We start from the raw sequence: 23,964 nt of genomic DNA, 5'->3' as shown, positions 1-23,964 counted from the left end.
GTTAAGCGTCTTATTTAAGCTAACGGAAATCATGTCATATAATCAGAAACTCAAGGAACTACAGTTCAACGTGCAGCATCTAGTGATAACGGCATACCTTTTCTTTCTGTCTTCTGTGCAGGGACAGAAGATGTGGGTGTAGGCAGTTTTGAGAGAGCAGATGCTCCGTTAGCATCGAATGATCTCTTTGGCTGGTGATCAGACTGCGGCGTGAATGGACTACAAGGCACAGAGCCTGGGGCAGCAGCTGGAGGGACCACTGGTTTGATGGGGTGCTGGGCTGGCGCAGAGCTACTCTGAGTCTCTGCTCTTGGCAGTCTGTAGTCTCTGTCATTGTGTCTGCTTGTCTGAGACAAAATATTCTGTGGGAGCAAACTACTGGCATCACTGGAATGCTTGTCTTCCACTTTAGTTCAGAGTTCAGAAAAAGAGATGTCGGAAATGACGGAAGGGGAAGAAAAAAGATGACGTTAGAATCCTGTCTTTAACATCAGCCAATTTACCAACATACTTGTATTTAACATCTTTTTATAAAACTGCAAGCCCAGGTAGCGCCTGCAGTTTCACCACTAGCATATAAATATTCCAATACTGCAAGAGGAATTTTAGCTCAACTCTAAGTATTTAATCTATACTGAGATTTCAAGGGGGCTACTAGTTTTGGGGGATTCTTTAGAACCACACCATGGTTCAAACAGAACATTTTTTAAAAGATCAATATATGGAGAGGTATAACATTTTACTCAAATAAAAAAAATTATTTTAAAAATAGAAAAGGTAAACGGTCCATTCTTTTAAAATATGGATCTTGGTTCTAATAATTGACTGAATTATCCACAGTGGTTCAACTACAACGGAATACTACTTTGTTGTTAGCCTGATTTTTCTGAATACTGAAGTAGCTAATTAGTGGGCTCTAAAGTAGTTGGTACTAGGGCTTAAATGACCTCATTTTGGGATGGCTGAATTTTATAAAGAACTCTGCATTCAATAAGCACATCAATTCATATTTTTAATCATGCTAACAAATACCAGAGTTAGTTATAAAATCAAGTTATAGATAATGCCATCTGAAAACAGCAGCCCTACATCTGCAGCAACGTCAGAAAAATATACCCGGTATTCTCAGTCATGCTAAAAACAGATCCTCTCCCAATTTAAAGCCACAAAAATATTTTAAACTCAAAAGTACTTCTGCTTCCGCAAAAAGAGTACAAAAGAAGGAAAATTTCAACAATCACAGTAACAAAATATGTATTTGTCAAAAAATCTCCAGCCTAAATTACCACAGTCTCACCAGTAACTGAAGGATTAAAGCAACTTCCAAGGAGAAAAACACCTTAAGATTCAAGCACAGGATATGTAATGACATTACCAAAGGATGCCCTCCCTGTTGAATACTGTGTCGTTTTTTCCAGTTCATGGCTCCTCCCAGTCTGGAGAGCACGAGAGCACAAAGGAGGAAGTAGGCTTAAACCGCAAAGCAGTTTTCAAATTGTCAGCGCACACCTGCAGCAGAGACACTGCAGAGCGTCACAGCACACGAGGGCGCTAGACACCGCAGAGCGTCACAGCACACGAGGGCGCTAGACACTGCAGAGCGTCACAGCACACGAGGGCGCTAGACACCGCAGAGCATCACAGCACACGAGGGCGCTAGACACCGCAGAGCGTCACAGCACACGAGGGCGCTATGGCGCCAACAGCTGTCTCCTGCTCATGGCGCGAGACGTGCCGCCGTTCAGCAGACCCCACCCGCACAGCCCCGCGACAAGAACACTCAGCAACCATCTGCAGAGAATTCTGGGTGCCGCCACTGGGCGAGGAGAGGTGTGCTACCGGGGCTGGCACGGAGAGGCCAGGTGTAATGCTCTACATCCTACAACACAGGACAGAATCCACACGCATTCCCTGACCCCAAGCGCCATCCGTGCCGCTGCTGAGGAACCCAAGTTAAAGTTTCTCTAACCACAGGGCAATCAGTCTGTGAGGCACCGATTAAAGGTAATAAAAATAATCAATAATACAACTACGCCAGTACAATTACAGCAGCAGTAATACCAAATTTAAAATTTTACCCCTACAACTTCACTGTCAAACTGTGGATATTGTTTGCTACATTGCCAAAACTCCCGAAACACAAAAACGCTCTTTAAGAATCTTTTTTCCTACCTTTACCTCTTTATGTATGAAATGTTCCCAACCTTCCCTGCCCCCTCCACACGCACACCTCTTTAGCTGGCTGTTCGGGACAACAGAGCTTTAGGCCCTACCCTACATGAACACCAACGTACCAGACACATAGGAGACTCTGGCAGCATTTTTTGGATACACAAAGTTAAGCACTTCAGTGCCTAGTGACCATTATTACTATCACGCCAAGTACAGTCAGTTGACCAATTAAAAAAAAAGTAGCAGCAATACAGCTGCAGCCCTTTCTCAAACATTACTTAAAACTCAAGAAGTGTGATAAAGGAGTACATTTCAGTACAAACAAAGACCCACCGACTCCTCATCTGCACTTCTAGGAATTTAGCTAAGGAAGTCATCAGGGAAGTGGGCAGAAATAGGAAGAGCAGCACTGTTCACTGCAGGAAGAAGCTAAAAACCACGCGGTACCCACGGAGAGAGGGTAATTTACGAATGGGGGGCACGTCCAAAACCGGGACACCGTGCAGTTAACGTACGCTGCACTATAAAATGGCAAAAGGAAACAAATCCTTGGAAAACATTTTTTTCTTAATTTTTTATGGCCGCGCCACGCGGCACGCGGGATCTTAGTTCCTCAACCAGGGATCAAACCCGCGCTCCGTGCAGTAGAAGCACAGAGTCTTAACCACTGGATCGCCAGGGAAGTTCCATATCCTTGAAACATTATTGAACAGAAGAAAAAGGTTAAGAACAGTAACATACAATCCTATTTTTGGTGTAAAATACATGCACATGTAGTTTTTATATACTTTCACAGGCAGCTAGAAAAAAGCGTATGTCTCCAAGTGTTCCTGAGTCATGAGATTAAAATACTTTCCCTCTCTCTACTTTTAATAACAAACATGCCTAACTTCTGAAATCATAAAGAAGAAAGAAAAAACTGATTTCCCTTTTGAAAGAAAAAGATGCACACAGATAATTTGAAACCACAACTCTGATTTTATTTCCTTAAAGATTTTTATTAAGCAGCCAAAAATAGTATTTTCACTTCCATCAACTTTTCTATCAGACCTCTAATTACCCCAAGAGAGGACAAGTGACTAGGTTATTTTGGAAAGAACAAACATACTAGGCTCTGATCTTTTCTTCTCTGGGAACCATCAGCCACTACGTGGAGAGGCCTGGCCCAATAACCAAAAAACGTTATTTTTACACTCATCCAGCCACTCTTCCTGGATATCCACAATTTGTTCAGGAGGACCACAAGCTGGGCACTATATTTTTTTTAACCTGGAAAGGAAAACCTCTCATTTTTAGTTATTCGCCAAAAAGTCACAGTTACTTAAGATATTAAGTGAAATGGGATTACAACCCAAGTCTTCTGTCTCAAAATACAATATTCTTAAATTTCCTAACTTCAGTGCTTTAAACCACTGTTATTTTCTAAGAATTAGGTACAATTTCACTAACATAAAAAGTTAAATGTTCCAGGGAACATACTTTAAACATTCAGTCCTACAGAACTATATTATTTGTTTCATCTTAAGTAATTTCTCCCATCAAAAATTCAATATCCTCCACTGGGACCAAATATAACCCTACTTTTTTGTTTTGAGTTACAGAAGGAGAATTCAAACGCTTAAGTCTAAGAATTCCCAAAACACATTGAAAGATTCTCAAAACTTCAAAATTTGATGAAGAGCCTAAGAATTCTATGTGGCATTTAAATTTTATTCTAGGCAAGACAAGCCACTGGGAATAGAATATATTTAGTAAAATCTTCAAATTCAAATTTTATCTGAACTTAAAAATAAATGTATGTTACCCATATTGTCCAACTCGGACAAAATCTGACCTCAAAAGAACCTGAAGGTGCCCACAGTATGGAGACGACACACAGATCTACGATCATGGTGAAACCCATTTCCAGATACAAGGATGAACAAGCTTCTTGCTGATAACACAGACGAAGACAGGCACTTCACGTCACTCTCTGTGTGCGGCTATCGTTCAGTTACTGGACTGAAACCCAGCGGGTTTCTCAATGACCAGTGTAAATGGGGGTGGGGTCTCCTGTCAATCCACAGCATGAAATCTTACTTCTTCACCAACTCAGCGGCATTGGAGCCATCACGGGTAGTGATGGACACCTCCACGTGCACCATTTCAAGAACAAAACGATGCACGTTAAGAGGACAGACCCAACACAGAAAACCTTTTATGTTTCTATTTCTTTTAGTTTACCTATATAAACGGCTGTGCACATAAATCTGTAAAGTAAACAAACTACAGGAATGAATCAAACATTATACTGGTTCAAAGAAAGAAATTAATACTTACTTCCACTGGCAAACCCACTAGTGGCTGTTGCTTGCATCACCTCTCTTCTGTAATCCCTATCTTTTGGGAAGCTATTAACTGCCATCTTGTTTGCTTCTTTTTGTCTCTGTTCTCTAAAAATAAAAGATACACCCATAAAAATTACAAGAGATACAATGAATCTACATTTAACACTTCTGGTCAAATGCTCAAAGAAACTGTATACGGAACATAAAAAAAAACAAGGCAGTGGGGCTTCCCTGGTGGCGCAGTGGTTGAGAATCTGCCTGCTAATGCAGGGGACACGGGTTCGAGCCCTGGTCTGGGAAGATCCCACATGCCACGGAGCAGCTGGGCCCGTGAGCCACAATTGCTGAGCCTGCGCGTCTGGAGCCTGTGCCCCGCAACGGGAGGGGCCGCGATGGAGAAAGGCCCGCGCACCGCGATGAAGAGCGGTCCCCGCACCGCGATGAAGAGTGGCCCCCGCTTGCCGCAACTGGAGAAAGCCCTCGCACGAACCGAAGACCCAATACAGACAAAAATAAATAAATTAATTAATTAAAAAGAAAATCCTTAAAAAAAAAAAAAAAAAAAAAAAAAAAAAACAAGGCAGTAATATCATTCAACTGGTGTGGGACATGGGATATAGCAAACAACATTAATGTTTCTCACTGATGGCAATATTATACCCAGTATTTACATGCCATTAACCCTACAACCAAAACTCTGTAATGATAATTCTACATATATGAAGGAAACATATTATTGTCCTACAAGAATGATAAAGTTTTCTAATACAAATTATAGGGAAGATGTATGATAGATTACAGATTAATATAGATTTTTAAATTACATAAACACACTGACTGTTCACAAGGCCCTTGTGGACAGCTGCGCATCTGTCCTAGTTTTTCTGGTTTTGCTTTTCAAGGTAAAGAGAAACTACGGGAAACACAGACAACGGGCCAACCGCTGCAATGAAGGAGTGGAGAGCATCGCACTAAGAAGCCTGAGCTTAGAAGGTTTCGCACCCTGAGACGTCAGCCTGTAGAACCAAGAGCGAGAAATACTGTTCAGTTAGATGAGCAAATACCTTTCAAGCCACTCTTTTGGCTTTTCCCACTGTGAAACTTCTGTTCGACAGTTGTAGTAGTATTTCTTCCCAGAGGAGCTAATATGCTCAGACCAGTCATCGGCAGAATCATAAGGCTTGAAAACACATTTTAGAAAATTAGAAAACGTTAATACAATTGAATCACTTGGTATGAAATATCAAGAAGGTCAATGGTTTTCAAGGCATACATATGGAAAAAGACTTGAGATAAAAGTGCCCTCATCTAAGATGTCTAAGATGTAATTATCTGCATATATATCTTAGGAGACCCTAGTCTATGAAAACCTTCAAGGGTAACAATGGAAAACTCTATAAAATATCAAATTAAACAGATTAGAAGGTGTATTAGGCACAGGAAGAATGACACGAAACTAACATCATAGTGACTTTAGAAAAGCATTACAAAGCCCCCCATTACCACAGTTCTAATTGCTGAAATCTAGTCACATGGAAAAGCCACTCTCAACTGACTGATCTGATGGCATGAGAGCACATCAGTTCTAAACACTCTAAGGCACAACAGTAATCACAAAGAGTGTGACAGAGAACAGCCTGCCTGTATTCACTGTTACTTAGTGGGAAAAAAGCACACACAAAAAAGCTTTAATGTAAACACAAAGCTAATTAACAGCTATGGATTTGTTTCCACTTCAAAATCCATGAGCTGGGTCAAGTATTAACTAGACCTTGTCTCCCACAGCACATAGGGTCGGCGGTGCTGCTCATTTCCCCGTAACTAAAACTGGTCTGTCTTCCAAAAGTTCTCAGATACAGTAATTTCTTGCTAGTAATTTCATAGGCACTGTAAAATTATAATGAAGTTAGAAATATCTGAAAGGCCCAGTTCTCATGGAACTAATCTCAACAAAAGTAATGTTTAAGTGCCTGCACCAGCTCCAGGAAATCTGGTAGAACCCCAAGTACACTTGTACATGAATTTTACTGTTTTCAAAGGAGCTTTGAGGCTAAAATGAAATAAGGTTATACTCTGGCAGCCCATCCTCCTTCTGGGCTCACCAGAGTGCAGAGGAACACAATTTTAAAGCTTAAGGAAAGGGACTCTTATGTACTGCCTACACCCAGCTTTCTTTAATCTACCACGTAGGAACAAGCTGAGAGAACTTACAAGTTGTTCACAGGTCACAAAAGTAATCAGTGGCACAAGAAAGGATCAAAACTCAGGTTTCTGGACATCTATTACTTCCACTAAGTCAATACCGATCCTGGAAATGCCGTAAGCATCCTGAGGACAGCTGAAGAAATGAGGCAGACTATGCTCTCAGGCTGGTGTCTCAAAATCGTGAAGCTGCTGGAAATCAGCCCTGTGCTTCCAAACCTCTAAAGATCAGTGGAGAGTTAACTCTCAAGCCCTCTAGCTTCCAGGAGGCTTTGCCAGGCTGCAGGAAAGCCAATCACAGAAGGCCAAGTTCAAAAGGTTCTCTTCCACCACCCAGCACTCCCTAGACCTAAATCAGCATGCCCACTGAGCGCCTCTATGGATGTATCTGGAAGATGTGGTTTGCTGGGCAAGTGGCCACATGGGGCTACTAGTTCGGTCTGGAGAGACAGAAGGGGGTTTGAGGCAGGGGACAGAGGCCGCCAGAGTAGAGCGGAGGGTCTAAGCCCGTGCCCCGCAAAGTGCCGCCTGTGCCGACTGTGGCCTGTCTGGAGAGACGAGGAGCCCCGGTCAGGGCGCACCGTGCTAACACACTGCTTCCCAAGCCGAAGGCCTGCTTTCAGGACAGACACTACCACAGCTCAACGAGGCAGTGTATCTCATGGCGGTCAATGTCCACTCTGGCACAACCTCCAGGACCGTTCAAAGTTCAAAGACCAGAACCTTGAAGAGCATGGGTTCTCCAAACCCTAGGTTAGTACTAGTTAATGTCTTACTTGACAGAATGTGCTCCAGGTATAGCACTGCAATCACGTACTAGTAACTTAAGCTCATCTTCTCCACCCTACTTCTATCCTCAAAAAAAGCTTAAGGAAAAAACCCTTAAGTAACAGGGTAATGTCTTTAAATGCTGATATGCAACAGCAGGTGTTAAATCCCCCCCCCCAGGTTGTATTTTTTTCAGGCTGACTAAGGTATAACTGACAGATAAAATTGTAAGACATCTAAAGCGCACACAGTAGCGATGACCACGTCTGTCTCGTCACCTCGCTCACAGGCACTTCTTCTGGGAGGACACTGGCGCTCTACTCCCCTAGCACGTTCCCATTACACAATACAGTGTCACCAGCTACAGTCACCATGCTATAGATTAGAGTCTCAAGTTCCCTGATTAAAAAAAGGTATCTAAAATTAAGAATTCAACAAGAGTTTTGCAAACATTTCAAGTTTTCTAAATTAGGCTTGCTGCAGTTGCCAAGTGCTGCCCAGGGACCCTTGAGGGACCCCGAGATCATTCACAAAATCACAACCATTTTCGTAATAATACTAAGACAAATTTTGTCTTTTTCCTCCTCATTCTATCACAAGAACACAGGGGAGTTTTCTCAGAGGCTTTATGGGAGATCTGATATCACAAAAGACTGAAGGTAGAACAACTATGAAATTCTAGGTATCTTCTCTCTACTCAGGCATTTAAAGAGATGCTCAATGTCTATTTTTCAAAAAAATAGAAAGTTATTTTTCAAAAAAATATATTACATGTGTTGACATGTAATAGTTTTACAATTTTTAAATTATCTTTCAAATTTATCAGTTTTAATTTTTGATATGGTTACTCACGATGGAGTCCACATAAACAAAAGCTCTCAATTTTCATGACTATAGAGGCCCTGAGACTACGAAGCATGGAATGGCCGCTCTATAAGAACGGCACTGAATAGTTACTGAAGCAACCGTCTGCTCTTTCAGTTCAAAATCTCTTTTAGAACTTATATCAACGCTGCTTTCCTCTTCTTAAATAAAAAAGCATCCGCCTATTTACTCCCTCCAAAATACAGACTTCCACCACTTCTTCTCAAAGTTAAACTATGGAAAATAAAGTGTTAATCCCGAAATTTAATTATGCCCTGTTAATAAAGAATAGTTTATTAAATAACATCAAAGATGGCACTCACTGTAACAAAGAATTTCATGGAGTCCTAAGAGTTCTATGGTTAAGCAGAATATCTTCAGTCAAGACTGGTTACAGAGAATAGATCTGAAGAAGAGCCTCCAACTTAAAACCTCCAGAAGATATTTAATTGATAACAGAAGATATTTAATTCATAACAAGGGGAGCTGGAGTATAAATGCAAAGTAACCTAGGACTGAATTTAAAGCACCTCCAGCAAATCTAAATTGGTAAACGATACTTAAGGGAAGATTCCAATTATAATGTCTTTAAATGGAAATAAATTTCTCTTCCTAAATAAACAGATTCTCTGAATAAAGAGATCTCTTAAAAAAAATCAGGAATATGCGTAACATAATCTAAGGCGGCCTACGTGATGTCTGTCAATCCTACCATGATTTATGTTAGGAAGGAGGCGGCGTTCAACAGGCTACATATTTAAATCCAAGGAGGCCTACATGTGAATACCTTCATACCAAAAAAACAAGGTAATTGCAACTCGACTTCCAACAGTTAACTTGATAAATGTAAGTCATCCATACAACCACATATCTGTGTGCATAACTCCAAATAATACTGCTACTGATTTTCAAAGACAGATTTAAAACTTAAAAAGCACAAAGAGAAAATAAAAACCCACTTTTAAAAAAAAAGCTATTCTGTATTTTATAACCTGGGTTCAAATAACGTGTTGACCTGGGTTACACCTGATATTCTTCTGTTCATCTCTTCTTTCATTATGAAAGTATTAATGAAAGGTGACTTTATGTTTTACTTTACTACTCAAAAACCTTCCATTAGAAGTTATTTTAGGACAAAGTCAGTTTACAAGTAACCTTCAGAAATGTTCAAAAGCCAGGCTCTCAGGTAACATTAAATTTATAGTTTGTAAAAATGTCATTCCCCCTGGGTACACTATGGTGAAAAAGACCACTACTTGAGGTTAATTATATACCTAGAGTTGAAATCTACAGAAAGGGGAACCCTGATTCTGAAAACACATGACATTTAATCCGTCTTCAGTTTCCACTCACACAGTGCAGTCCCCTGACACCCTTTAGAATTTGCATCTTTCAAATTTATCTGATGCCCATTATTTATTCTTTCTGATTTCATTATGCCAATCCATTTCTTGAAAATCAAAATAATCAGAAACTGTTTTCCCTGAACAAGGAATTTTTTCCACCGAAACAATGTCCACATGGCCCGCCTCTGTCCTAATAGCAAATACCAAATCTAAATTGTCAGTAATAAAGGGAACATGAGGTTAGTGCTAGCCTGTTAATTTAATGGGGCCATTTTTCACAAAAACAGAGATATTCATTGCAAAATCCTGAGTATATGTCTTAGTGAAAATGACTCAGCACAAGTAGTGTGATGAGAACACCTGTGAAGGTTCATCAAGCTGTTGTCTCAGTCTTGATACCACCCTTTCTCTATTCTGTGATGCTAAGGCTGGGATAACGCCAATTACATTCTGTTTAGCCAGCTGGCTTCCTCTTAGATTCTGCCAGTACCAGGCATTAAAGGAGGGCTGAAAGGCAGGAGGAAGAAGCCTTGCAGCGCAGCAGGTTCCAGTTTCCAGCTCTCAACCCAGAATCAGAACCAGCTTCATCGTACCTCGCAGAGGTACCGTCACCAACTGTGCAAGGCTCCTCCTCTCAGCAACTGGGTTCTGATAACCCCAACCTCTTCCTTTTGCTCCCAGCCGTCAGGGGTAATCACTCCATGTTCCTTTTCCTTTCCTGTATTTGAAATTCTCTATGCTAAAATAACCGGTATGAGTCCTGTTTTCCTAATTTGACCCTAATATTTAAAACTGCTCTAAAATTTTTATGAAAATCACTGATGTCTCAATTTTCTATGGAAATGTAGTATCTACACTGATTCAACAAGAGACAAATAATAATAAACCCCAAGGGTTTTCAATACCGATTAAGGTATGATGATCACCTGAATAACCAAGGCAATGTCTGCTGCATTCAACCTACACGTCTATAGCCTTCTAGCTGTTCTTCCTATGATGTATTTTCCACACTGCTATCTGATGTTTTTTAAATTGCAAATATGGTACTTCACTGATTATACCCTTTTAGTAGCTCACCACTGCCTTTGCATATAGTTCATATTCCCTGGAAAGGCAGAGAATGCTTTGTAATCCGGCCCCCTTTCTCTCTGTAACCTGAGCCCCTGCCATTCTTCCACACCATCGAAATCCGTGTTCTGCAAACATATGGTGTTATTTCATATTGCTATGTCTCTGTAGGTGCTGTTCCTTTCCATGCTACATAAATTCCAACCTCTTCCACTGCGTGGGTCACAGTCAGTCTGTTGGCCAGCACACCTTCCTCATCCAGGCTGCAGCCCCCCTCTTGAGGGCTCCCCAGCAACATTAACATGCATCATTTTAATGGTTTACTTTTCAGTCTCCACCATAGGCCCAAAAGTTCCTTTAAGATGGGCTACATTTTCTTAGTTCTATACATCAACAACCTAGCATATGCCTGGGAAATTGAAACCTTATTTTTGAATGACTGTATTAAAACTTTTGTTTGAACCTTGACTCTAAAAAGTTCAACCTGAGTAACAGTTACTTCATTAACAATTACTTCATTTTTAGAAATACCTACAATTCTTCACTGGGTTTCATGCCTTTCAGGAGACGGACCTCTATGTCACTAGTGTCTTGTAGAGTATGTAATACAAGTAGAAACTCAATAATTATATAGAATTTTTTTTTAACAGAAGTTTATAGATTATGAAAAGAAGAAGCTCAAGTTAAGCCACAAGTTTCACAATCTAAAGTTCTTTGTATCTCAAATATCACAATGGTAAATTCTGCTCCATAGAGGAATGCAAACAATATTATTTCTTGGTGAAACAATACCAAGATGGCATATTTGGACCATGCTCAGTTAGAATAATGAGGCCAGCTCATTAGTTCAAGTGCGTTAAGAAAAGATCAACTTTGATTTAAAAAAATTTTTTTTTGCAATATATTCCAAAAACACAAAATTGGGCATGTTTATATACTTACTGCATCTGAAGTTTTGCTTGGATTATTGCTTGGATTAGAAGAATGTGAATTTGAACTATGAAGAGCACTGTGGTTGTGTGAATTTTCTTGGGGAGAGTAACTGGTCCCTGAAAAAAATAAAAAGCAAAGTGAATTGTAAGTCACATTTGATGTTTACACTGGTTTCTATCAGACTACAGACCATTGTATATCACTAACTCATCATTGCAAAACCTCATTTTTATTATTTCTAGCAACCTGTAGCTTTTTTAAAAATAAAAGTTCTAATAAAGACACAACGTACAGAGAGAAAAAGGCAAATAAATTCAACTGACAGAGAACTAGAAGTCACAATTATCCAGTACGTTTTTGCAATTATTTTTCAACTTCTTAAACAGTTTCCACACTTGTTCTTTTAAGTTTTGCCACATTTCAACTAAAACAGTATGCAGTTTTCAAAATGTTAAGTTTCAGGGAAGGTGCCTGCTTTCAAGATGATGAAGATGGCATCGTATCTCCTCACAACAGGACTAACACTTCTTAAAAACTGCTTAAAAGTAACTCATGAGTTTTATGAATAATCTACACATCTCAGAGACCATCAGTGATGACGGTTTCTACTGTCTTAAGAAAAACCAAGATATAAATATCCACACTTGATTAATGATACAAAAAGGTCCACTACAAAAGTCTAATTGTTAGCACTTCAATTTCATTCCATGTATTTATTTTTCAGTATCAAGGTAACATAATTCAACTCCCCACCCCCAAAATTGAGCTGGCAAGTGGTATGGAGGCTACAAGACAATGAACAAAAACTGGAAGTGGGAAGAGCAATTTAGATGGTCCAGTGGTCCTGGAAATTAATTAGCAGTCAGAACCAGAGCTGTTATGAGAAGAAATGAATAAGAATTAACCATTTCAATCAACAGGAACAACTACAGGCCCACCTCTGTTTTATTGGGCTTTGCTTTATTGCTCTTCACAGTTACTGGGTTTTTTAACAAATCGGAGGTCTGTGGCAACCTTACATCTATCAGCGCCGCTTTTCCAACAGCACTGGCTCACCCCGCGTCTCTGTGTCGCAGTTTGGTAACTCTTGCGGTATTTCAGACTTGTTCGTGGGACTCTATCTGTTATAGCGATCCGTGGTGAGTGACCTTTGATATGCTACTCTAACTGTTCTGAAGCACCACCAACCACCGCCACAAGACGGCAGACCTCACTGACGAAGGCTGTTGTGTCCCGACAGCCCCCGCCTGCCCCGCCTTGGGCCACGCTCTTCCCTGAGACACAGCAATGCTGAAATGAGGCCAGTTAATAACCCTGCAATGGCCTCTCAGTGCTCAGTGACACGAAGAGTCACACGTCTCTCACTCTGAATGAACAGCCAGACATGGTGAAGCTCAGTGAAGAAGGCAGGTCGAAAGCCAAGACGGGAAGCAAGCTGGGCCTCTTGCACCAAACAGTTAGCCAAGTTGTGAATGCGAGGGAAAAGTTCTTGAAGGAGAATTAAAAGTGCTGCTCCAGTGAACACACGGAAGAAAGCACAACAGCCTTACTGCTGATGTGGAGAAAGTTTTAGTGAGCTGGACAGAAGATCAAACCAGCCACGACATTCCCCGAAGCCAAAGCCTAGTCCAGAGCAAGGCCCCAACTCCCTTCAATTCTATGAAGGCTGAGAGAGGTGAGGAAGCTGCAGAGAAAACTCTGAAGCTAGCAGAGGTTGGCTCATGAGGCTGAAGGAAAGAAATCGTCTCCATAACATCAAAGTGCAAGGTGAAGCCGCAAGTGCCGATGTAGAAGCTGCAGCAAGTCACCCAGGAGATCTAGCTAAGATCACTCATGAAGGTACCTACACTCAACAGATTTCCAATGTAGACTGAAAGAGCCTTCTGTTACTTTCATAGAGAGAAGTCAATGGCTGGCATCAAAGCTTCAAAGCACAGGCTGTCTCTCTCAGGGGCTAAGGCAGCTGGTGACTTGAAGTTGAAGCCAATGCTCATTTACCATCTGAAAATCCCAGGGCCCTTAAGAACTCTATGCTAAATCTACTCTGCCTGCGCTCTGTAAATGGAACAGCAAAGCCTGGATCACAGCACATCAGTTTATATAACATGGTTTACTGAATATTTTCAGCCCACTGCTGAGACCTACTGCTAAGAAAAAAAGATGCCTTTCAATATATTACAGCTCACTGACAAGCATCTGGTCACCCAAGAACTCTGATGGAGATGGACAAGATTCGTGTTGTTTCCATGCCTGTTAACACAACATCTATTCTGCAGCCCATGGATCAAGGCTCATTTCAACTTCCTGTTCTTTTCTGAGAAATACATTTCATAAGGCTATAGTTGCCACCGACAGTGAGTCTTCTGACTGATCTAGGTAAAGTGAATTGAAAACACTCTGGAAAGGATTCACCATTGTAGATGCCATTAAGAACATTCATGATTCACGGTAAGAGGTCAAAATATCAACATTCACAGAAGTTTGGAAGAAGCTGATTCCAACCCTCACAGATGACTCTGAGGGGTTCAAGACTTCGATGGAGGAAGGAACTGCAGACGTGGTGGAAACAGCAAGAGAACTAGAAGTGGAGGTGAAGATGTGACTGAATTACTGCAATCTCATGATAAAACCTGAATGGATGAGGGATTGCTTCTCATGAATAAGCAAAGAAAGTGGTTTCTTGAGAGGGAATCTACTCCTGGTGAAGATGCTGTGAAGATTGTTTGAAATGACAACAAAGGATTTAGAATATTCAGTAGACTTAGTTGATAAAGCAGCAGCAGGGTTTGAGATCATGGATTCCAATTTTCAGAAACAGGGTTTCTTTTTTGTTTTAACATCGTTATGGGAGTATAACTGCTGTACAATGGTGTGTTAGTTGCTGCTGTATAACAAAGTGAATCAGCTATACATACACATATATCCCCGTATCTCCTCCCTCTTGAGTCTCCCTCCCACCCTCCCTACCCCACCCCTCTAGGTGGTCACAAAGCACTGAGCTGATCTCCCTGTGCTACGCGGCTGCTTCCCACTAGCTATCTATTTTACATTTGGTAGTGTATACATGTCCATGCCACTCTCTCACTTTGTCCCAGCTTACCCTTCCCCCTCCCTGTGTCCTCAAGTCCATTCTCTACATCTGCATCTTTATTCCTGTACTGCCCCTAGGTTCGTCAGAACTTTTTTTTTTTTTTTTAAGATTCCATATATATGTGGTAGCATACGGTATTTGTTTTTCTCTTTCTGACTTACTTCCCTCTGTAGGACAGACTCTAGGTCCATCCACCTCACTACAAATAACTCAATTTCGTTTCTTTTTATGGCTGAGTAATATTCCATTGTATACATGTGCCACATCTTCTTTATCCATTCATCTGTCGGTGGACACATAGGTTGCTTCCATGTCCTGGCTATTGTAAATAGTGCTGCAATGAACATTGTGGTACATGACTCTTTTTTAGTTTCTTAATGAACCTCCATACTGTTCTCCATAGTGGATGTATCAATTTACATTCCCACCAACAGTGCAAGAGCGTTCCCTTTTCTCCACGCCCTCTCCAGCATTTACTGTTTGTAGACTTTTTGATGATGGCCATTCTGACCGGTGTGAGGTGATACCTCATTGTAGTTTTGATTTGCATTTCTCTAATGATTAGTGATGTTGAGCATTCTGTCATGTGTTTGTGGGCAATCTGTATATCTTCTTTGGAGAAATGTCTATTAAGGTCTTCTGCCAGGGGCTTTTTGAATAGGGACTAGATTTCACACTCTATGAAACAGATTTATCTACATCACTTAGCAAAACAACTGTAACTTAACTTAAAAAAAGAAATGAGGAGGAAAAGGAATTTAGAAGTGGATCAAGAAGTCTCTTCCATTAAAAAGATGGGGGCTTCCCTGGTGGTGCAGTGGTTAAGAATCCACCTGCCAATGCAGGGGACACGGGTTCGATCCCTGGTCCAGGAGGATCCCACATGCCGCGGAGCAACTAAGCCCATGCGCCACAACTACTGAGCCTGCGCTCTAGAGCCCGCGAGCCACAACTACTGAGCCTGCGTGCCGCAGCTACTGAAGCCCATGCACCTAGAGCCCTTGCTCCGCAATGAGAAGCCCACGCACCGCAACAAAGAGTAGCCCCTGCTCTCCACCAACTAGAGAAAGCCCGCGTGCAGCAACGAAGACCCAACACAGCCAAAAATAAATAAATTAAATAAACAAATTTAAAAAAAAAATCAAAGTTAGGGGATGCACATAGAATATAATAAACAAGCACTACGAGCTCAGAATGAAGTAACGGCATGGCAAGAGAAAAGGCAATGACCGAGATTTAATCTTGGATAGGACCCAGCTTACTGGGGAAACTAGAAGCAGATTCAGACCCAAAAAAGCGAGTGATGTGACAAAAGACAAAAGGGGGTTAAGTGCCCAACAAAATGTAGGTGACAAAAGAGAGGAAATTTCCCAGCAAGACCGCTGCTTGAGATGCCTGACGGTTTCTTCATCTACTTACTTTTAAATTTATCTTGCTGGATGGTATGTATTTATGTAAAACACCCTAAACTTTTTTTTTTAATATAGTAGTCAATGAATTCTTCAATAAACACTTCAAGAATGAACACGACTGAAAGAAGAAATCAGTCAAGAATAAGCTCAAGCATACAGGAAAGTTAACATGGAACCTGAGACTGCAGTCCTTAGAAAAGCCTGCTTGCGGAGTTGGCCCTTGGCTGGCACAGTGACTCTTCAGGAGGACTGACTGCCACAACAGTAACTGGCAAGAGTGGCTGCCTGTGGCTAAGCTGCTGTGCAGACAATATGGTTTAGGCTGAACACCTGCTTTCCTACTGGGAATCCAGACTTTTGGTACAAACTAGGCAGAGATGCCTACCTAAGAACCCAAATCCAATAAAAACCTTGGGTACTAAATCTCTAATAAGCTTCCCTGGTAGACAACATTTCACCAGTGTTGTCCCAATTCGTTGCTGGAGGAATGAAGCGTCTGCTGTGTGACTCCACTGGGGCAAGATTCTTAGAAGCTTGCACCTGGTGTCTTCCAGGTTTTGCCCCAGATGCCTTTTCCCTTTGCCGACTACATTTTGTATTCTTTCATGGTTCGTAAGTCATAGCCATGGTAATCAAGGTCCTATGACTCCTCTTAAGAGGATCACCAAACCTGGGGGGCGGTATGAGGACCCCAACACATTCAGTTACAAAGAAAAATCAATACTCCAAATTAGACTTTAAAGAAAATCTCTGCTCTATGCCAAAATCTGCACTTTTCAGATGTAACTCATGAATTTTTTTTCCCAAAAAAATCAAGCTTTACAGCTGCATGCAAATAAAAAAGGAACAGTAATATGGGCTACTACAACACCATACTTGTACACTACGAGTTGAGATTTCAGAAACAGGAGCCTTTTGAATGGGGACTAGACTCCACATTCTACGAAACAGATTTATCTAGAACACTTCGCAAAACTAACAAGTGTTAACTTCAGAAAGTGAGGAGGACTTCCTTCCCTGGCAGTCCAGTCGTTAGGACTCTGCGCCTTCACTGCTGAAGGCACGGGTTCTACCCCTGGCTCAGGGAACTGAGATCCCACAAGCCACGAGGTGTGGCCAAAAAGAAGGGAAAAAAAAAAAGTGAGGAGCAAAAGTAAGATACAGATATTTTACTGAAAGACTAGGAGTAAACTCACATTCTTAAGAATCCAAACTAAGTAAAAGATTTTATAGGAAGCATGATGAAGCAGGCAACAGAGCTTTTAGATCAGGGCCCAAAGGATGTATTTCAGAACTGAAGGAGGGTAGCTTTGCCTCTGAGTATCAGGACTATGATAAGCTGAACAAAGGTAACTGTCCATTTAAAAAGCTACAGTTTATATTATCTTCCAAAGCACTGGGGGGGAAGGGAGGCATTAAAAGCACTGAGGCTTTTAATTTCTCCATGTAGTTCTTTCCAAAATGAAGTAACATGCAAGCAGGAAAACAAGGTCAGAGCAATGATGATGGTTATGATTTTGTACAGCCATACCTTTAAAGTGCTACAAAACAGTATTTCTTTGAAAACTCCTATTTTATCTTAAAAACTCACATAAATTTTTATATCCTATTCCATGATGGATGGATTTGTATGTTTCAGGATAAGAACAGAAGTGTTTTTTTTAAAAAAGTAGTAGTAGTAGTAGTAGTAGTAGTAGCAGTAGTAGTAGAATGTAGAGGCTAAAGCGGAGAGAAAGAATAAGTGATTTGAGGATGGAAACATATCCAAAGAAAAGTAGAGCCATACATAAAACTTGAACTCAGATTTTCAATGCTAAATCCAGAGATTTACATACATATATGCTGGTGAGAGATCACCTCGTAGATGCTGTTTGGCCCGACAAAGTAATGGCAGCAAAAACTGTCTCTATGTCTGGTGCCCTTTATGCTTTCTTTACATTACCAAGAAGAGGGCTCGCTACTTTAAAGGAACAGAAATTATCTCCTTGAGAAAAGCAGAATTTGTGGATAAGTGGGATAAAATTGGTTTTAAGTAATACACATTTAAATCAAACCTTAAAAAATTAAAGTTAAAAAAAAAAAAAAAATTAAAGTTAAGACTGATGAAGCAAGTAGTCAAGACTTCTCAGAAAGGGATACTACTGAGAATTACTTGGGGTCTTGCTTTTGGGAGGGGGTAAAAGGCGGGGGGAGGCGGGGGGCGGTTTATGTTTATCCTTGCAACTTGATCAACCTGCAGGAGTGGGCAAAGTTCTCCCGTCCGGAGCTCCAACCCGAGGCAGACACGAGAAGACGACGTGGCAACACGACTGGACGCTAGTACCAGACTAGAACCCAAGGGCCGGCAAGCTACAACCTGCTGGGCGTGCGGTGCAGCCAGCCACTCACGTGCTGTCTGCAGCCACTTCTGCTCTTTTCATCGTGGCAGTGAGGGTGCAGACTGAAGACTAGAATGTTCACTATCCGGCCCTTTAAGAAAAAGTGTGCTGACTCCTGGACTGGACAGTATTCATCTAAGAGAGAGAGTTAACATAACAATGTACGATGCTGACTTCTTCCCTGACAGAATCTTCACTACTTCAAAGGCAGAATAATCCCTCCTACTTGTCATCCTCTGAACTTCAGAAGGTAGATCTTAAGGGTGAGAAGGATATAACCTACAGTCTGAGAAAGATGGAGCCCTAAGAGAGCACTACGGGAAATGGACCCCAAAAATGTAGCAACACTCACCTAACTCAGCAAGAAATGGGCGTTAAGCAATTAGATTGCCCTCGCATTTAGAATAAGGGAACTTGGACATTAGGTGGCAAGTGGGAAGTATATACAATTCTATATAAACAAACAAGGCTGGGAAATGCAACCAGCTTTTCTAAAGGTGAAACTAGTTTCCACTCTACTCAGGGGTAAAATATTATGGCATTTGTGTCCTTACTCAGAACAAGACAACCACTAGAATTCTCTACTACATCCTCAGACTTAGAAATTAAGTCTTAATGCCTTCTCCAAGAAACTGGAAACAACACGTAAGGTACACCTATAATGACAATGAAAGATTTCAAGTACATCCACCACCCCGAACTGCTATTCAAACTAACACAAGCAGATGATAGGCATGACTGAGTAAGGTTCAGTAGTGGACCTCAAACTTCAGTCTATTAAAAAATGTCGAATTCAAAGTTGAATTTCACAGAGACTGTGATTCACACGACATGAGACGGGACCTCCAGACCTGAATTGTTAATAGGCACTCCCTCTGTCAAGATGGTTCTGGTGGTCCATATCCAGACTGCACTTCATTCCAAGTGTCCTCCTCTCAGCCCTTCAAACCAGAGACCACAAATATTTAAAAATAAAGGGATTTCACAAAGGAAGTCATGTATCTGTAATGGGTATTTCTGCCGTAACATAATAAATGTTCTCCTGAAAAACCTTAAACTCTGCAAAACTGCACACTAAAAGTTTTATGGGAAAAATAGGGTAGGAGCAAATCACTCAAAACTATGCAACTTTACCACAGCCAGAGCACTAACAAAAACCTGAACAGCACAGGCAAGCAGCTCAGCATGGCTGCAGATTGCTTCAGGGGATATTAAACTGCTGGGGTTGAGAACATGGAAATGAAATTCTGAGCATTGAGGCTACAATCCAAATGGACAGAGAAGACAAGTGCAACTTGCCACAGAGGGCGAGCCATGCAAGGCAAGGGGAGCAGACTTGAAATGTTCTTTAGGGGTCCTGCCTGTACAGCTAGTGGAGGGCTTTTTCTTTCTATTTGAAGGTTATAACCTTACTCCTACTATTTTGATTTGCACTGCCTAGAAGAAAAAAAAATTTCATGTATGAACCAACACACAACTTCAGTTTATACTGATGTCATTTACCAATTGCATATGAGCTAACTGGTGGTGAAAAGCAAAAGTTGTAGCTAACCAGACTTTATCCTGGGGAGAGGGGAAACAGATAAGATGACGTGTCAACAATGGGCTGGCATCTGACAGTCCCCTGTAGTTGAGTTACTCCCTACAGATCTGCAGTACCCAAATGACAGCCACTAGCCTACACATAGCTAGTGAGCACAGGAAGTGCAGCTCCTCTAAACTGAGATTTGCCATGTGTAAAATACATACTGGATTCAGAGACTTAGTACAAAAGAAGTGTAAAACAGCACATTAATACTCTTAAACTATGTAATATATTGAGTTAAATAGTATATTAGTAAAATTAATTCCACACATTGGCTACCAGAAAATTTAAAATCGCACACGGGGCTTGCTGGCCAGCACTGCTCTAGATGAAGACGCCCGCTGACTGCTGACACTCAGTGAGGGGCCAGGGATGACGAGTGTGCATAGGACGTTTCTCAAAGAACTGCTGCGTATCTGAAAAATCAGCTTCTAGTTAGCGGAGCCTAGAGCCTGATACTGCTTAATACAACCTGCTGAATTTTCTAGGAATGTAACTGTTTTAATTGTAAATTGTATTATACTTAGTTTTGTATAATACCAAATATACCAATATACCAAATACCAAATTGTATTATACTTAGTTTTGTTTTGAACTTTTACCAAGATGTTCACCACTTAGAAAAATCTCATCACCAATAATGCCATACAATACACCTGCACTTGTATTTATTACACAGAAATGGTATCAAGGAGACACCCTTGTTAAGAGAGTTAGGACCAAAAATAATTAAACTAGTAGAGACAAATGAAAGATAACAGCTCTCAATGACTTTCATTAATAAAAACTATTTTAAAAATAGTACTGCTGGGCTTCCCTGGTGGCGCAGTGGTTAAGAATCCTCCTGCCAATGCAGAGGACATGGGTTCGAGCCGTGGTCCGGGAAGATCCCACATGCTGTGGAGCAACTAAGCCCGTGCGCCACAACTACTGAGCCCACGTGCCTAGAGCCCGTGCTCCGCAACAAGAGAAGCCACCACGATGAGAAGCCCACGCACCTCAACAAGGAGTAGCTCACCGCAGCAACAAAGACCCAACGCAGCCAAAAATAAATAAAATAAATAAATTAAAAAAAAAATAATACTGCTGTCCTGTATGTTTATCCCAAATGAATATGCTAAATATTTTCAACACAGTGATACAAACTACTTAGTGAAAATTACATTTAACGTTATTTCCTCTGAAGCTGCCCTTATCTTTCCTACTCTTACATGCGCAGGTAGCATGTATCATTCATGCATGTCGACAGGCTAGAAACGGGGAATTTACAAAATACCTGAGAAGGTGTGCACGCAACAAAGAGAACGGAGTCGGCTCCCTTCCTCACCTCATACACAAATATGCAAAATGAATCACAGAAATTCACGTAAGAGCAAAACCTGTAAAACTCCTAAAACGCAGGCGTAAAATACTGCCAAAAAAACAAACGAAAAAGACAAACAAATTAGAGTGTGTCAAAATTAACAACTCTGTGCTTCAAACTCTGTGTCAATAAGAAGACAATCCAGAATGGGAGAACACATTTGCAAATCTTATGCAAAGGACTTTTATCTGGTTCTACCGGTAGGAACTCTCACAACTCAATAAAAAAGAAAAACCAGACTTTAGAAGAGTGAAACAGGCTTTCTTGGTGGTCCAGTGGGTAAGTCTTCGCGCTTCCACCTGCAGGGAGCGCAGGTTCGGATCCCTGGTCAGGGAAGTTCCGCGTGCCACACGGTGCCGCCAAAGAAAAGAGTGAAACATCCCAAGTTCCCCCAAAGACGTACAGATGGCCAAAAGGCACATGGAAAGATGCTCAACAACATTAGCCGTTGGGGAAATGCAAATTAAACCTGCAATGAGATAAAACTTCACATCCATCAGGATAGCTACCATCAAAAGGACAGACTTAACAAGTGTTGATGAGGATGTAGAGCAACTGGTACCCTCCTACACACTGCTGCTGTTAGTTATCATATAACCCAGCAATTCTACCTCTAGGTACATGTCCACGAGAAATGAAAGCATGTGTCCACAAATGTTCACTGCACACTATTCGGAACAGCCAAGACACGGAAACAAACCAAATGTCCCACAAATGATTAACAAATGAATAAAACATGGTATATCTATACTATGGAGTATTATTCAACAAAAAGGAACAAGTATTGCTACATGTTATAACATGATGAACCTTGAAAATAGTATGCTAAGTGAAATAAGCCAGTAACAAGACTACAACGTACTGTAGGATCTCACTTATATAAAACGTCCTTAATAGGCCAACTATAGAGACAGAAAGGAGATGAATGGTTGCCTAGGGCTGCGGGCACAGGGGAGCGGGGGAACAGTTAAGAGCTACAGGGTTTCTTTTTGGATGACAAGAACATTCTAAAACTGGCTGTGGTGATGGCTGCACAACTGTAAATGGGTGAACTGTACAGGAGGTGAATTACACATCAATAAAAGTGTTACCAAAAAAAAAAAGTCTACCATACCTTACCTGTGACTTTTACTTGTCTAGCTTAGACAGAAGTCTGTCATCATTTCTCAAACTCTAATCCTATGAGATGCTTTGAATAAACAATCTTGCATGGTCATGTGAACCTGGAAAAAGCTGTATATGATACTGTCTTACGGAAAACTTAAATGTGCTTTAAAGGCTGAGAATTATCGTTAGTGAATAAACTTTAACCTGGGGGAGGGGGGAGGGAATTAAGTACGTGATACAACATGGACAAACCTCAAAAACACCATGCTAGGTGAAAAAAGCCAATCACAAAAGACCACACAGAATCATTTCTATGAAATGCCCATAACAGGACAATCTATCAAGACAGAAAGTAGATCAGTGGTCTGGGAGCAGGCAGGGAAGGGAAGAAAATGGAGAATGACTGCTAATAGGTATGGGAGGTTTTTTTCGGGGGGGGGGGGGTGGAGGGGTGGCGGGGATTAATTGCGTGGTATGTGAATTATATCTCAATTTTTTAAAATAACATTTAAAATATATATATATTTTTTTACAGGAGGGGGAGGTTGGGGCTAACCAAGTTGAGAACCACTCATTCAGTGAAGAGTACTCAATCAGGCCGCAATCAGGCAACCTGGGCTTCAGTCAAGATTTTGTCTCTACTTTACTGAAAAATGAAGAGATCATGGAACTTCTACAGTTACCTCCACCTGCCAAATAAGGTGCTGGTCTACAGTGTGCAGGGCTGCAAAAGAGTCACAACTAGATCTGAAATGCCACCTTATGAACGTCAGCGGCCTCTCCTGACCTCCGCCACCTGACTTTTCACTATGGGATGATGAAGATTTTAGAGGGAGATTTTTATCCTCCTTTCTGTTAGCTCTTCACGAGGGCTGTATGAACAAAGTAACCATAAAAGCCTACAGCCTTCAAACTGCCTGTGCCCTCAAGATTCAGCGCCTTATACTCCTACTTGCCTAAAAAAATTACCAACACATGACTCTCAACTCTGCAGTGACCTCAGGCACGTGGTTTGCGAACACGCAGAGCAAACAGGCAGTGAGCACCATGTGCCTATGCAGACTTAACCCTGGCCTCACCATCTCCTCCCTCCTTGCTGACGCCAGCAGAAATTCGCTGGGTTCACCGTAATATTCTAACTGCTCTCCCACTATCATGCTTATCTCCATTTCAAAACACTCTCTACAGAACAAAGTAATCTTTTAAACATGTATCTCAGATCATGACATGTGTTTTGAATTTTAATGAGTACAGAAGGAAGCCATTCACTACACTTTGGCTACACTGGCCTCTTTCAGTTCTTTGAATATATGCCCAGTTCTTCCCTACCCTAGATCCTTCATACATT

The 23,964-nt window shown here is 41.2% G+C and overlaps 1 protein-coding gene across 4 annotated transcripts in view; it reads right to left on the bottom strand.

The window, feature by feature from the left end:
• The window catches only part of WAC (WW domain containing adaptor with coiled-coil), an 84,722-nt gene that overhangs the window by 26,124 nt on the left and 34,634 nt on the right, over positions 1-23,964 (bottom strand). For 3 of the 4 annotated variants that reach the window (XM_057544461.1, XM_057544462.1, XM_057544460.1), the window contains exons 4-7: positions 11,690-11,796; positions 5,564-5,679; positions 4,492-4,604; positions 98-406 (exon numbers count right to left, since the gene is read on the bottom strand). In XM_057544461.1, coding sequence (XP_057400444.1) covers positions 98-406; positions 4,492-4,604; positions 5,564-5,679; positions 11,690-11,796 — 645 coding nt within the window. The remainder of the gene's footprint in view (positions 1-97; positions 407-4,491; positions 4,605-5,563; positions 5,680-11,689; positions 11,797-23,964) is intronic. The other variant, XM_057544463.1, reaches the window with a different exon arrangement.

Source organism: Balaenoptera acutorostrata, chromosome 3, assembly GCF_949987535.1.
Source record: "Balaenoptera acutorostrata chromosome 3, mBalAcu1.1, whole genome shotgun sequence".
Classification (NCBI taxonomy): Eukaryota; Metazoa; Chordata; class Mammalia; order Artiodactyla; family Balaenopteridae; genus Balaenoptera; species Balaenoptera acutorostrata.
The sequence above is the reverse complement of the archived record's forward strand: the minus strand, read 5'-3'. Positions and strand labels throughout refer to the sequence as shown.